Source organism: Macrosteles quadrilineatus, unplaced genomic scaffold (assembly GCF_028750875.1).
Source record: "Macrosteles quadrilineatus isolate MER2022 unplaced genomic scaffold, UCM_ALF_1.0 Scaffold_2__2_contigs__length_208266976, whole genome shotgun sequence".
Taxonomy (NCBI): domain Eukaryota; kingdom Metazoa; phylum Arthropoda; class Insecta; order Hemiptera; family Cicadellidae; genus Macrosteles; species Macrosteles quadrilineatus.
In genome coordinates, this window is record NW_026542595.1 from 103,298,253 (window position 1) to 103,314,638 (window position 16,386).

Consider the following 16,386-nt stretch of genomic DNA (forward strand, 5'->3'; position numbering starts at 1 on the left):
CGCTACCGGTGACACTGCCCGGTTTCGGGACTTTTGGATTTTTTTGCCTCTCAAAGATGTTTTCGTCCCCCACAGAGTGGGTGGGTCACACTTCTTTTTTCTTGAGGTGAGCAATTAGGTTGGAATTTCGGTTTTTGTTTGAAAGCCACTTTAGGTTCTCGGACGTTTCTGGAAACCCACATCACTTTAGGTGACGTACTCCGTTGCAAGTGATGCGTTTGACATAGCTTAATCAATTCTATGACGTCCATTGGGCAAGGGTAAGCCGAATATAAATTCAGGGTGAATGTAAAATGAAATTGATTATCTATTTACCATTTTTACTGCCGATGATATGCCGTTTTTGTTACGACCATATTCAAGGGCAGCTGACTCATTTCGAAACCTTATAGCTTCTTAATTTTCTCAGGATTAGACTAGCGACCTTAAAGTAAATAGGCAAGTACCACATTTATGTTATATCCCTTCAGATAACCAGCTACAGTAAGTTAGAAAGTGTCTTCACTTAATATCTTCTTTGTTTTGCAATTTCACGTGATGCAAGTTATTATTAGCAAACCTTAAAATCTGTTTCTATTTCATTTCAAAGCTTAGTTACCAAGGGAAACTTAACAAAGCACTGAACTGTGCTGAATGATTACTCACACACGAATATTAATCTTGTAAGAAATATTATACCATATCTTAAATTAATAAGAACTAAGGTCAGCTTGATATGGCTAATAAAAGCCTATATACACTGTTTTTGCGATAAACACCTCATATCTTGCATTGCAGAATATGTCTAATTAAGAAAATAGATCATACAATCGACACTAACAAAAGATTTATTTGTTTGTGGTTAAACTTTATATACTGAAGCAGTAATAAAACTATTTACCTCAGAAAAAAACCGTCCGTTAAATAACTTTTATGCTAAAAAAAAAATTAACTATTGGTTATCCTTTATTCCTTGGTTGAAATAACAATTGACCCATAACACTTAAGGGTAGTTTTGTGCTCTATTATTAATCGGCAGATATGTATTATACAAAACTAATTGAAAGAAATTGATTTTTCCGTTTTGTAGTGTTCCTATCAGTATGACAGTGTATTTTTACTTTAACCAACCAACATTCCTTTGCGGCTTTCCTTCCGTTTAAAAGGTGGAATTAACTAATCTCGTAAAGGAGTAGAACAAAGAAAACATGTTTCGTGTCTTATCTACTTATAAACAAAGCATGGTGTTATTAGTTAGAACCTGATGAAGTGATATACTCCCACTAATTAGCTTGCTTAATATCTTTGACATTCAAACATGGGCTTAATTATCGGAGCTTATCTTATCATTGTTTATGTAGGTAAATACTTTCCTTGAAAGCAGCAAAACCAGGATGGTTATTGTTCTATAGTTAAGGTTTAATACATCTTGGATAAACAGTTCAATACAACCCTTTACAGTTATATTTCGTTAAGTAAATTGACAATGTGAATTAATTTCTAAACTATAGAGTATAACACTCATGTCGTCAAGCTACTAGCTTCTGTTCTTTCGGAAACAAAGTAAAAGATTAAAAAAAAAATGAGGAAAACTTCACTTGAGTTATTAGTATTTCCTTATAGCTTTATTATGTTTCTTAGCTTAGACTAAGCATAAGCACCCTTCTAGAGTATTTTTTTTACAGAGGCAAAGATGGAATTGTAAAAAATCATTATTGATGAATGAACAGCTTGAGAAAAAAATTATTTATAAAAGAAAAGATCTAATAAATCTTCACCTTTGATTGTTTTCAACTATTTCTCAAATCTCTGGACCTGACTCACTATTTTTGACCTTTGCCCGAATCCTAAAAACATTCTTGGGGTGAGTCACGACAGCAAAAGAGTTGAATGTTTATATTAGTAAAATACACATTAGTTAGTGAGTGTAACTGATAGTGTTGTCCTATCAGTGGTACGACTCTTCGACCAACGATAGTTTTCAGTTGATCATTTGTGTTGTAGTGGTCAGGAGTAAACCGCCAGAGTTCCTTAAGTCGTGTGTTCAGTGTTAGTGTCTTGTGTTACGAAAGTGGTTATTTCAAGGAAATCTCCAAAAATATTGGATTTGTCATTAGTTGATTTCACTTTCTGGGTTTTACAGGACTCATTGAAATTGGTGAGTTTTTAAGGTTAATATTTTAACACAAAAGGTTAATAAAGTACACCGAATGATTGAAGCTTATCTTTATTTAATTCTTTGTAAATAACTCTCGCCATTAAGTTTGAGTTTGGTATAAAACAACTATTTTAATAGTAATAATTAAAACAAAAATATATAGAAATATTATGACGGAGTATAATGTATTTTACTTGTAAAATAATGTGTATACACCATTTTAAATCAACTTAACATAGCGGTTATAAAACAAATTAAAACATGTAAATATAAAAGCTTGAGTATATTTAATTCAAATCCAACAATCAAAGTATTTGGAAAATGCGGATTTGCTAATCGGTTAAAATTTTATTGTAAATTAAAAATGTAAATTTATTTACTGGCGAACCAAAACATTAAACTTTGCTTGCCGATCCATATTTATATTTAAGTTGATAAAACTCAATCTTAAGGTAATAACGTCACGGAAAATCTACTTAAACCAATTATTGGGATTCACTTTCTTTCCAATTTATCCAATTAAATAAGAACGAAGTCTACCATAAACAGACAGAAAAGAGTGGTTTTCTCGGAAGAAAGAATTTAATTTAAAGGACGCTGACAGTTTCGCCTCGCTTGAAAGCTCTGGCTGTTTCTTTACAACGAATCTTTGAAAACCGACTGTAATGATACCTTTTAGGCTAAACGTGGCTTTCACGTTTTTGTAAAATGCATTTATATCAGGCGAATTGGCTTTTTTGTAATTCAATTCAAACCTTTACCAGTTTAGTTTAAAGGAACATGCATTGTAGTTTTTATATCATTTCTTTAATTGACGAAGATTTATGCGTTTTAAAAAAGTGTAATTCGTTGTTTTGGAAAAACACGTTTCCGTAAAAAAAAAAAACTTATTGTTAGGATTTATGTTCTTAATTTAATTTGATAATAATTGGGTTAGACATTTCGAAATACGAAACTGAATCATGGGCCCCTTCATTTCTTGGCCTTTGATAAATGGTCTGGGCTTATGATCATGTTGCCTTAGTATTTAACAAAACTAAAAAAGACAATTCACGCGTGTATACATTCATCCATTACTTACTTACAGGTTGAAATAATCAGCAATATGTCCTGATTACAATGACTTGAAATTTACTGTTAGAGCTTTTTAACGTACTACGTTTATATATTCAGCTATAGCTCGGAACCGTTTAAATAATTGCTTCAGGCTACATATAAAGTGCAGCATTATCATATTTGGTTTAGGTCGTTACCGATTGGTAGGATATCAACCCGAAACCTCGGGAACCGAAGTCTCAATCTACGACTAAACCAGCTTTTTTCCATTGTATTGATAAAAATTATTATTAAATACTAGCAATTAGCGACACTTCGTGGCTTCAAAATCATGAATATATTTGACATATAGTTGAAAAGCGTGAAAACGATTTTTTCTCATCATATCTCTATTATTTGCATTGCGTGCATTATTTTTTTCATTGCGTGCATGATCTCTTCGATGCATCTTAGAAAAATTATTATATAAAAACACAAAATCTAACGTACATGTTCTTATTTACATTTTAAACACATATTATTACAACATTTTACTTGAATTCATTAAAACATTAACAAAACTACTATGAATACTCAAAATCACATCACAACATAAAATCTAACGTTACATTTTATACAAAGTAGCGGGGGACCGAGCCTTGCTCGGTTGCATTTGATTGGGTTTAATCGTTAAAACAATATCGTAAACAGGCATTTTATAATTTACAAAAACATTTATAATACAAACCATAGACATTTGGTCACTGAAATAATAACAACTCAGTAATGTTAAAGTATGCAAGTAAACAAAAATAGACCCATACACTTTTATGATTTTAAGTTTAAGTGCTACTTGCACAGAACTTTTCTCCCCTCTAGTCATTGAACCCGTGGTTCGACTTTTACGCTCACCAATGACATCAGATAGAAATATGATGTAAACAAAATCGTATTACTGTAGTTTCAAAATGGCTTGTGACAACGATTCTTTTCTTAACATTACAATAGTTTACTTTAATTCACTCACCAGCTGTAAGATAATACCATTTTCGTATGGATGTCAACAAAATTGTTTCATGTTCATCTGTTTGATGTAAACAAAATGTAAACTTGAAAAGTGCAGATGATTGAAAACAGAATTCAACACAAACTTTGAAATTTTAAAAGCCTATAGGACGAAGGGCTTTCACGGGATGTCATCCAAACCAAGCAAAAGGCAAATCTGGAGAATAAGAGCTTTAAATTTATATCCAATATGCCTATAAAAATAAATATCTAGGAGTCGATTTGCTGCACACGAAAATACAACAAATTCTTTTAATAATATATACAATCGTCATACATTTTATACAATCGTCATGATAATGATTTAATTTAATTTGCAAAAATTTTGATTTGAGTACAAAGAAGTAGTCAATAAATAAATGAATGAATTAACTCAGAACAATATAAATACAATTAATTACACATTTGTCTACGACCATCTGTTTCGTTGGTACACCTGAATGTTAACATAGAACACAATTCTATAATAGAAATAAAACAAATTACAATTATTTCTTAGCATATACGAATAAAATACACAATTACACCCATTTTAGACAAAATGATGAAACACAGTTCATAAAGTCTGACCAAATGTTTATTTTATAGGTTCATGTAGAAATAAAGTCTATGAACATTTTGAGTGGAAAATTTGATAATAAGTTTAATGACATATTTGTTTGCTGGAATTTTATGGAAAGAAATATTCTTCCACTTCATTCATTCGTTCTATAATTAATACACGTTAAGGTAGTCTGGAACCATACAGTAAACAAATGGTGCATGAGAATTTTAAATGAATCTCGTTATGAATTTGCAAGTGGATGTATCATTATCACTAGTCGTCAAGATAAGGAAACGCTGTCATCAGCGAAATCTCTGCTGGAACGTTTCTGTCATTAACATTGTAATCTAGGTGGGGTGACCCACCTTACTTTAATCTACTAAAAGTACATTACTTGACATTTGCAGCCAGATTAGCTAAAATAAAGAATACGTGGAATACTTATATTTGTGGACTGAAACACACATGTATACAGGGTGGCTGAAAAGTAACTTGCACCCCTCATTTACTTTTCAACCATTTGAGATATTTGAAATCGGTTTGCGGCAAACTTCTTAAATATGAGGGGCCATAATATTTATGGTCAATTTTGAAAATTTTGCCCTTAGGGGTAGCGGGGGTAGGGGGTAGCTCAAAATTTTCAAATGACAAGTATAGTCAAGTTTGGTATCATTTTACAGGTCTTGACGAAACATGAACATTGACATAAAGAAACTCAAAATCGGCACACTAATAAAAAAATGGCTCCCTAAAACGTTTCAAATCCAAATAACCATGAGGGTGGCAAAAGATTAACTTGCACCCTCTTTAACTTTTTAACTATTTGAGATATTTGAAATCGGTTTGCAGAAACTAATTTGGAAATGAAGGGCTACAATAATTATGGTCAATTTTGAAAATTTTGCCCTTAGGGGTAGCGGGGGTAGGGGGTGGCTCAAAATTTTCAAATGACAAGTATAGTCAAGTTTGGTATCATTTTACAGGTCTTGACGAAACATGAACATTGACATAAAGAAACCCAAAATCGGCACACTAATAAAAAATGGCTCCCTAAAACGTTTCAAATCCAAATAACCATGAGGGTGGCAAAAGATTAACTTGCACCCTCTTTAACTTTTTAACTATTTGAGATATTTGAAATCGGTTTGCAGAAACTAATTTGGAAATGAAGGGCTACAATAATTATGGTCAGTTTTGAAAATCTTTGCCCTAAGGGGTAGCAGGGGTAGAGGGTAGCTCAAAATTTTCGAATAACAAGTATAGTCGAGTTTGGTATCATTTTGTTGGTCTTGACGGAACATAACAATTAACATAAAGAACATAGAAATCGGACCATTAATAACAAAATGGCAGCTCAAAATTACTTTAAATAACCATTGTCTCAAATCATTTTTAGCTGCCATTTTGTTATTAATGGTCCGATTTCTATTTTCTTTATGTTAATTGTTATGTTCGTCAAGACCAACAAAATGATACCAAACTCAATGGTAGTTGCTATTTGAAAATCTTGAGCTACCCCCTACCACCAATAACCATAAGGGCAAAATTTTCAAAACTGACCATAATTATTGTAGCCCTTCATTTCCAAAGAAGTTGCTGCAAGCCGATTTCAAATATCTCAAATAGTTAAAAAGTTAAAGAGGGTGCAAGTTATTATTTTTTTTGCCACCCTCATGGTTATTTGGATTTGAAACGTTTTAGGGCGTCATTTTGTTATTAGTGTGCCGATTTTGGTTTTCTTTATGTCAATGTTCATGTTTCGTCAAGACCTGTAAAATGATACCAAACTCGACTATACTTGTAATTTGAAAATGTTGAGCTACACCCGCTACCCCTAAGGGCAAAATTTTCAAAATTGACCATAATTATTGTAGCCCCTCATATCTAAGAAGGTTGCCGCAAACCGATTTCAAATATCTCAAATGGTTGAAAAGTTAAGTGGGGTGCAAGTTACTTTTCAGCCACCCTGTATATGCAATTAACTGTTGTCATACAAAATATCCTATATTAAATATTATTACACCATAAGGAATCAGTAACAAGTAGTAATAAATATAATTTAATAGTATATTCCAATTATGGTCTACAAAAGGCTTTACGAATGCCTTGAAAGCATATTTAAGGTACTGATTGTAACACGCAAAATAGATTATTCATGCACATTTTCAACTTTGCTGTTTAGTTTTAACTTTAAAACACTCCATATTGTTAAACTGAACGCCTAAAAAATCAAAGTGTTAATGTGTTTTATGTGTTAACAATAAGTATTTAAATAATGTGTATACATATAGAAAGTAAAGATTTTTATTTCATTAAGAAGCTTTTACGATTTTGACCATATTGCGGGAATGATGTTATAATTATAGATGTCCTAAATAATAATCCACTATCTTTACTAGTATATTTAAAAAAAATCCATTTAAAAAACTTATTTTATAATTTGACAAATATTTTTTGTTTATTTAATCAATTTACAAGGGTAAGGTGGATGAAAATAGGGATAAAATATTTCCAATTAATACCTTATCCCCAAGAATATCATGTTTTCCTGCCGTTTAACGAGACATAATCTGCCAAATATTTACAAGTAGATAACGCATTATTAACACTTAAAGCAGATAACGAGCTCATAGTTCTGAATAACTTATTTTCACGGTAGATAAGACTTACATAGTAACTAAAATTAATCTTTACTGTAAACACGTCAAGCAATGTTAATCGTTACATGGTTGTTAATTTCTAACAACGTTTTAAGTTAATGGAAATCAAATTGTAGTATTTTAAAAATTATTCTAAAAAATAAAATTGGACACGAAACTTCTTAGATTTGTAGCTAAGGAAAATGTACAAGTAATAAGGAAGTCTGTACACAAAAAAAGGGAGTCCTAGGAAAAAAGTTATATTTGATATGAAATAGAAAATTCGCAAAAATAAATTATTATTTAGAATGGGGATACTAATACTTACTAACATATTTTTACGCAAATATGATTAAATTATGAAAGTGGGTAGGGTGAGATATACTACTAAAATCCCAATTATAAATAACAGCCGGGTCCAGTTCCTCTGATTGATATAGACCGGGTGTTCAAACAGTCTGGCAATGCATAAATATTTATCTTATTAATTTACGCAGAACAAAGTAACTGTAGAATTACGTCCTCAATGTAGTTACTGACTTTTTGGTCATTTAAACAGTATTTTTTTTCGTTTTGTGGACATTGCCGCAAACCCGACTGAAAAGACCTATTCGTTTGAAAATAGCAGCCCCTCAAAGTTTATTAACTGATTAAGAGACAGGAGTGAATACTCAACCGTGTTGGTTATGATAGTGTTTTAACTTAGATAACTTCACAGCTGGAGTAGAGAGGGAGGGAAATATCACTGATGGTCGAATTAATTGTGGAAAATCACATTAATTAGTAAAAACAAAAATTTTAAAATCTTGCCATAATGTTTAAATATACTATAACACATTCAATTTATTATACAGTTGACACATTGATGACGAATTCAATCGATACTGTTCAGTTCCTGTTCTCTCTAGTTGGTCTAGGGTTTTTTAATTGGTTGATTAGCCACAAGACCATAGAGTTCAACAAATCCTAATCAACTCCTGAAGTCACTGGGTTTATTAGCCATCGGATCAATTGGTTCAACAGAACTAAAGACGTTTGGTCACAATAAACAAACTTTTGTCCTTACTGAGTTAATTTGTCAACAATATCAACGAGTTTGATTCAGCCAAATAAATAAATTCTCTATGAGTACATTAAGGCCAATAGGAATCATCCAACATTATTAGCTTCTGTTATTACTGGGTTGATTGGGTAATATAATCAACGAGATCAACTGAATCAAATCTGGTTATGTTCTTGCTGGGTTGATTAGATATCAAGATCAATGAGATCAATAATTGAACCAAATCAAATCAGCGTAACGCAGACGGGGTAGATCCGTGACGACAAGAAGCTGATTGAAAGATTGCGACTTCCTGCTAGGGTTTCGACCGAGTTAAGTACCAAGGCGACAACAGCTTCTAGTGGAACTATGGATGAATGTAGCAAGACTGGGGATTTTTGTTGCATTAGAATCTAACGGTAGATATAAAAATAATCGTCGCATCACATATACTATCGTTGCATACTATACACATAGTACTATACACTATACTATACTATACACATAACATAATCGTTGCATAACCAAGAAAGCAAGTGCTTTTAAATAAGACCACGAATCGTCATATAGTCAGTTGATTTTTTATACAAGTAAAATTTCGTCAAAAAAACAGCCTATCTGTTTCTTGTTGCAAACAGTGTGTAAAACTGGTCATGGTGGTTTTGTTCATTCTTGACAAAATTCGAAAACGGCCTGGTTGTCTGCTATTGTTAACTGAATTAAATATATTTAAAATATATTGGGGGATTCGTTTTAGTACTGTATAAATTTGCCCTTTCCTTTTTGATGTACAAATTTAAATAGTTTTGCACATGAAGTAAGATTTTCGATTGATTGTACATCTAATTGATCTGAGGAAAACTAATTCAAGAACTACGCTCTAATGTCAATGAATTTTATTCACAAGGCAATATTTATAAGGGTTTGATCCAATTTACCCACAAAGAGTATCTATTTACAAAGAAAGGTCTCTTACAACAGTGTAAGAAACCAAACCAACTGTCACAGTAAGCTAAGAGTGGTATGCTATTGCTTTACTGAGGTTATGTTTGAAACGCTACTCTACCTTAGTCTAACTCCAAATTATCTTTGTGTAAGGTTACTCTCTTGAAGGTGTTGAAGCAGCTGATAGCTCTATCGCGATTTAAGAATCAAGTCAAAAGAAGTTGCGGAACCAAAGTGGAATATGATAAACGAATCGATAAAGAAATTAATAACCACGACGATTCCGAAATGTGTCTAGGATCTTGGATTAGACATTTCCTCAACATAAAATAAAATTAAAATAATATTTTGCCAATATTAAACTAAGTTTAACACTAATTTTATGAATGAATACAATAAAAGCGAACTATATCCGTCAACAACATGTGTGCTATTCTTAGCAACTTGAGAAGGCGTGCGTAAAAATATCCGCGAGCCAAACTCGTCATCTTAGTTTATAATTTAACTTATGCGTGGCCTTCTAGCTATACACAATCTACTGACCGTGAACTAGTACAACGATCCCAGTTATCTCAAGTAGAACCTTATCCTCGTCTAAATTACGAGTGTCTTTCTCTCCAATAAACCAACTTATGTTTATATATTTCGTCAAAATGTAGAAAAAAATGTAATTAAATAACTTCATTTATCTTAGTCTTGGTAAATTTAGGTTTACAAAAATTAAGGTTTTTCACTAGTCAGAGTGAATTGTGTTACGTATCACTATATTTTGGGAATCGTTGTAAAACCTAGTTCAAATTTGGAGTTAGTCATTAGTTGATGGATACAAAGTATTTGCTAATATAAGAATAAATGGCAAAATAAAAATCAGGATAGACTTTGACTGGCGATGAATATTTTTATTCGTCTTAATAGAGTGCAGACATTGTACAAGCAGCGCAGGAGAAGTTTTTCGAAGTCCAACCTTCTCAACGCTGTCGAAGAATGAGGCGAGACCGCTTTCGCAAACGTTAAAACCAAACTCAGAGCTTTTGTCGCTTCGGGTGTCAAACAAAATATTTTGGGAAGAGATTGGATTTTACCTTTATTTCTCCACAAAATATCACTTTCCGATTTGCAAAGGATGTGTTTAGAACCGTATAAACAAACCTTAAAAGTAGAAAATACTGATCAACAACTTGCTAAACTTGTAGATGAGTTTTCTGACGTTTTTCAACCCAATGAAAATAAATGTTCAAAGACATAAGCTCATTTGTACTTAAAAGAGGGCGCTACAGCAGTGTTTAAAAAGGCAAGGCCTGTTCCTTTAGCTTTATTAAAGAGGATAAAACACAAGAGAAAGAGAATAAAGAAGAAGCAACTGAAACCACTACTAAAATCTTGACTGGTAAATTGTGTTGTTCCAGGATGGCAATGAAGCAGCTAGCGCAGAGTCTACAACCAATGCCTGTGTACTTCATCCTGGGTCTGACTGTGTGCTTGTGCTTCCTGGAGCTAGTTATTGCTCATGCAACACATTCCCTCACTCTACTGCTAGACGCCTACCACGCTCTCTGCAACATCATCGTTCTCGTCGGTTCTATTATTTCCATCAAGGTAAGTTTAAGCAATAGACAATTTGTCTATGGTTTAAGATATCTTTTAGTATGTTTTAAAACATGCTTGATTATTTTGTAACGCCTCATTTTCTACTACAAGATTGTCAAAACATTCTTTCTAAATTTTTTTATGTATTATTTTCCCGTTTTGTTTTGCCCCAAGTGAAGTTGAACTGAAATCATTCTTTAATAGATTCTCTGTTCTGTATTATTGTATAGCTAGCATAATTGTTTGCCAGACTTGGCTTTTAGAGTAATTAATATGTTAACTTTTCGGGGGTTTCAGAATTTGTTATTGCACGATCTGTATTTTTCTCAGTGTATATGTTTTAAGTTATGCTGAATTGACCCTTTTTCCGTTTTCCATCGAACCTCGTGCTTTCTTTTTATCCTTCTGCAACAAGTATTTTAAACAATATCCATAGAAATAATTATATGGAACTATATTTTTTCGGAGTTTTCAAATTCAGTATGTCTACAAAATGGCTTAAGTTCAGGACTAATATTAGTACTTGATTTGTCTATCGTAAAACTATCAGGCTGTCTTGACTATATTTTCTATTGCAATTCTTAATTACGGTTATCCAATTATTAGATAATCTGGATAATCAAATTGCATTTCCCATCATTTTACAAAGAGTTAGTCGATTCACACATTTCTAATGGGGCTGCAGGTTTAGTGCCCGCCTTGTAATCTTGGTCGCTGGTATCATTAGCGTCCAATACACTTTATGTAAAGTCTTTCTTCTTCGTGCAGACTAATAGAGTCCAAAACATTCTTAGTGAAATCAAAACTTACTTTAAGCAGACTAATTGCTTTCAATACATTCCTAATGAAGCAATTACTTATTTTATGGGCACTATTAACGTCCTAAACATGATCAAGGAATGCAACTCGTTCTTCGGAACAGATTTAGATAGCACATTTTACTTTTGCCTTAACATTGATTATTTTTACGTCAAGCAATTTTTAAAAAAACTTTAGCCATTGTCTCTGTGCATGTGTACTCTAATAACTCCGGTTAATGTATGCAACTATGATTCTGTAAATCAACCTCACGTCAAAACATTCACTTTTTTCATACAAAAATATTACTGATTTCAACGTCAAACAAATCAATAACTTCAACCACATCTTTGAACTGTAACTCAAATCCCACATCCCTTGACGATGCTTAGATCTTAACAGAGTGTTTGCTACTGATATCAACACCTCAGAGTCAACAGTCAATTAACTGACTGATGTCGGATCCGTATCTCTGTTTGTTGTATCTAGGTAATTGATCTGAGAGAAGTAATTGACTCCAGCAATAGTCACCCTAATTACCTTTGTAGCGACTGACTGATCAAGGTTACCCTGTGGCGCTAATTGTCTCATTATTGCCTTCAGTCGAACTAAACATGTAAATACATTTAAGTGAAATGTATGGTTAGGTTTCAGTTATGTTAATCTCTCCATAGTTATTTTTATTTAGTACGTTTTTATTAGTGAGTAATATAAAGTATTTTATATTTCAGTGTCCAATTTCAAACAGATAGTATTATATTTTCTACATAATTTGATTTTCGAAAGAAATATTGTAAGTGCTACACAAGATCTGATTTTGCAACGTATATGTTATTAATGATCTTAATAAAAGGTTTATAAATTTAGTTAACCGGTTCATCATGTCATGTGCACTCAACTAATAAAACAATTCCAGTCCAATAATCATACGCTCACTGTCATTTTACTTTTGAGAAATCATTGCCTTTAGCTACATTTTCAGGGTACAAGTAAGACAACAATTTACCCTTATTGATATTATCACACTCATTAAAATTTTACGGTTTATGAATCAAGTTGTTTCTTTCGATTATAACTTCCTATCCTGAAACTTCTAAATCAATTTTTAAGATATCCCCTATAAGACAGCCTAAATAAAAAGCTAAACTGTGCAGTAAACGAATCGATTGATCTAACTCGAATAATTTGTAAAAAGGTGTTAATAATTAAGAAATCAAAAATACAACTTTAAAGGTTCCTATTACACCAACTCATTTGGTATTTAAATATTGCTGTGGCGTTGTATAAACTACCAAAATCATTAGTAAAAGTATTTGCCTAATTCTGGTGCAGTATACAAACCTTGTAACCTTGTAATTCGTTAAATTATGTCACGATTTTCTATACATAGTTTTCCAATACATGTAGTTCACGGTTGTGTGCCCGTAGACACATCGGTTGCCACAACTCGTGTTTTGAACGCTCTAGGGACAAACAACCAAGTTGCCAGCTCACGTGTCTAGCAGTTGCTAACTTTATCAGATTCCTCCTCAATTTCGTGAGCATTCAAAGTATAAGTTGGTTTTGATCAGAAAATAAAATTGGGACTTTTGTTAGCTTTGTATTATCTGTGTAACATTTACATGTTGCTAAAGTTACACCAATAGATTTTATTTTGAGAGATTCCTCTGTTACATTCCTTTTTGCAGGTTATTTATTAAAACTTTTTACACGTCCGATGGATTGTATAATGAAATTGTTTATATATTTTCTACTTTGACTCTTCACTTTTTAAAAGAAGTTTCAGAATTTAGAGAGCAAACTATAATTAAATCTCCGAGTTTCCCACTTTAACACTTTAATTCAAAGTTTACTTAGTTATTTGTGGTTTTAATAACATAATGAATTCGTATTGGGATCTTGCACTACAATTCTCAACCGATTATATTACTTTTGGTGTAGGATAAAGACCAAAATTAAATCCAAAACAATTGGATGATTTGTTTTGCACAGCTACGATTTATTTTATCGTTGGGTCCGTAATTACAAAAAAAGTTGCCCATTTAAAAAGAGTAAATCAACTGTACTGTGTGTTCCAAAATAGTATCTTTTCTCGTTGAACTAAAATGATACAAAGAATACTTATAAATACTAAAGAATATAAATAGATATAGATTCTACACCAGGATACCACAGGATTTTGCTACTTGTAGCCCAGTAACAGATGAGTTAGTTGTGATGTGTCCCATATTTTTGTCATAGCCGTGACAAAAAAAAAACATCTTTAATTGATCACAGTAATAATATCCTATCAAAGACTCCACAATTCCCCAGAGACATGTAAGTAGACTGATGTAGCCTACTACGTTGTACAATATTGTAGGCAGGCGCCGACGACGTGTCATGTAGCTAATATTAGATTTAACACCGGTTCCATGCCAAAGACTGTAGTAAAATGTGTTCCTTGTCCCCTCCCGGCCCTCCCACAACTTCTGCCACATAAAATAACAGATTCACTTGTGAGGCGTTTGTCAAGTATTTTTAGATCCACGAGTTCTCCATGGCCACGCGGAAGAAAATGAAACACAGATGAGTCAGTGTAGAATTTGGTTTCGTTCAGAACAATAAAACGCATTTGCACTGCATATTGGAATTTAACTTAAAAAGCTGTTTAATCTCGTCGATGAATTCAACTCGTCAAACTCTAGCTCCAATAAAGTAGCAGCAGATGATTGTAGCACCAAACCTGGATATGACTTGAAGCCCGGGTTGAGAAGTGTTCAAAATAGATCTTGGATACAAAATAGAAAAAAAATTTTGAACAGGTAAATAAACCGTAGCACTATGAATAGTAAGTTGGTATAAGCCTTTTGCAATAACTTTGATTGGGCAATTATGTATTTAAATTAATAACCATATATTATATTTGCTTAAAAAATAAAATTATATTTTAAGTGGGTTGATATTGCGTTGTAGTAAACTGCATTTTCTCATTGATTTATTTGATGATTAAATTCATCTGTGATTTTACTAGATTAGTAAACTATGTAAACATGCATCTGGTGCATCTGGACAAGGTGGTAAACACTTTTTTCTTATGTCCAACCCTCACATCCTAGGACGCTAGTTCAATCCCGGAAACTGTTTGACACATTACTTCAGGCTAGTCCCAGAGGGTCACTGCATTATAACATTGATAAAATCCATTGGCAATTGGCAGGATTTGAGCCCAGGACCTCCAAAGCTCCACGTTCTACCATTAGACCACCTCCCTCCCTAAGGTGGTAGACACAACAGTCTCAACCTACGTTCTAGTCTCACATTTGAAGACGAGCTAGGTTTTCAGAACTCTCGAATGACTAACGTAGTTTTAAATGCTGCTTAACAGTGCGAGAACACGAATCAGCAGAACACAAATTACAGAGCTTCAATTTCAACTACCATTTGTCTTGCAGTTACATTAAGATTGTCAACATTATACATTATTATACATTTATTGTTGTCATGAGAGCTGAAGCCCCCTGACTGCATACCCGGTACCTATCCTTTAGGACATACCCGGGCCCCATGATGTAGGCCGAAGCTTACGCATCAACCTTTAGCACACCATGGGCGGATGACTTAAGGTCATCAGGCTCGCCGGCTGCCGAAGCAGACCCTTCGGAAAGAGGGTTGCCCCTCAATCCTAACCAGGGATTCCGGCTGCTTGTTTAAGCGTCACTCCACCTGGGTTCCACTAGGTCGGGACCTAGAGGTCCATGGTAGAGCGCCCCGACGCATTTAGTGCAAGCAACACTCGGGACCTATCTAATCCCTGACAGGCAGAACCCGCCATCGATAGCCAGGAGGAAGGGGACCATCAGCACGCTGACGGGGGGAACCCCAACCTCCCATTTACACCGCTGCCCGATCGAGGCCTTACCCATTGCTGGGAAACCAGAGATAACCAGAGCGATAGATCCCCAGATACCCCTGGCGGGCTCGGACCCAGCACCCGATCTACTTCGTTTGCCCGTCAGACCCAACATCACTGCCAGGCCATCAGGGTTTCCCAAAAGGAGGCAGGTATAGAAGTGGGACCCACCCGGATGAACCTATCCACCAGAGGTGGCGACACCCTTGACTCAATTGAGGTTCCGGGAAGAACCCCCCACACTCAAGATAACCATACCGTCCGTGCTCAGAGACAGGGATTGGTTTGCATAAGTACCTACAAACCGTTGCCCTCACACTGCGGAAAGTTACGTTGCCCTTGAGTGTCCCCGTGAGCTGCGGGTACTTGCCCGTTTTCACCTCCAGGAAAGGTTACTTCCAAAGTCGAGGATTTGCCCACTGAATGCTGGTCGCACACAACAAGCAGGCCGAAGCCCAAAGAACCACAGACACAGGTAGGTTAGAGATTATGATGTACTTCCATCTCTCCTAGAGCTAAACACCCCTCCATCCTGGATAAAGGAATGTCACTGGGACCCGATGCCCAGTCGTCCATGTCTGTGGCCAACTTGAAAATGCCGATACCAACACGGAGCATTTACTTCCCCTCTGGGGGCAAGATTGTCAACAAGTTGTAATTCCTACAGAGACATGCCGCTAGATTGTTCTATGCATTTAAAGC

General features: G+C 34.2%; 1 protein-coding gene across 1 annotated transcript in view; it reads left to right on the forward strand.

Annotated features, from left to right (window-relative positions):
• The window catches only part of LOC128984706 (proton-coupled zinc antiporter SLC30A1), a 57,173-nt gene that overhangs the window by 1,951 nt on the left and 38,836 nt on the right, over positions 1-16,386 (forward strand). The window contains exon 2 of the mRNA XM_054404046.1: positions 10,814-11,003. Within this exon, the coding sequence (XP_054260021.1) occupies positions 10,815-11,003 (189 nt within the window). The 5' untranslated portion in view covers position 10,814. The remainder of the gene's footprint in view (positions 1-10,813; positions 11,004-16,386) is intronic.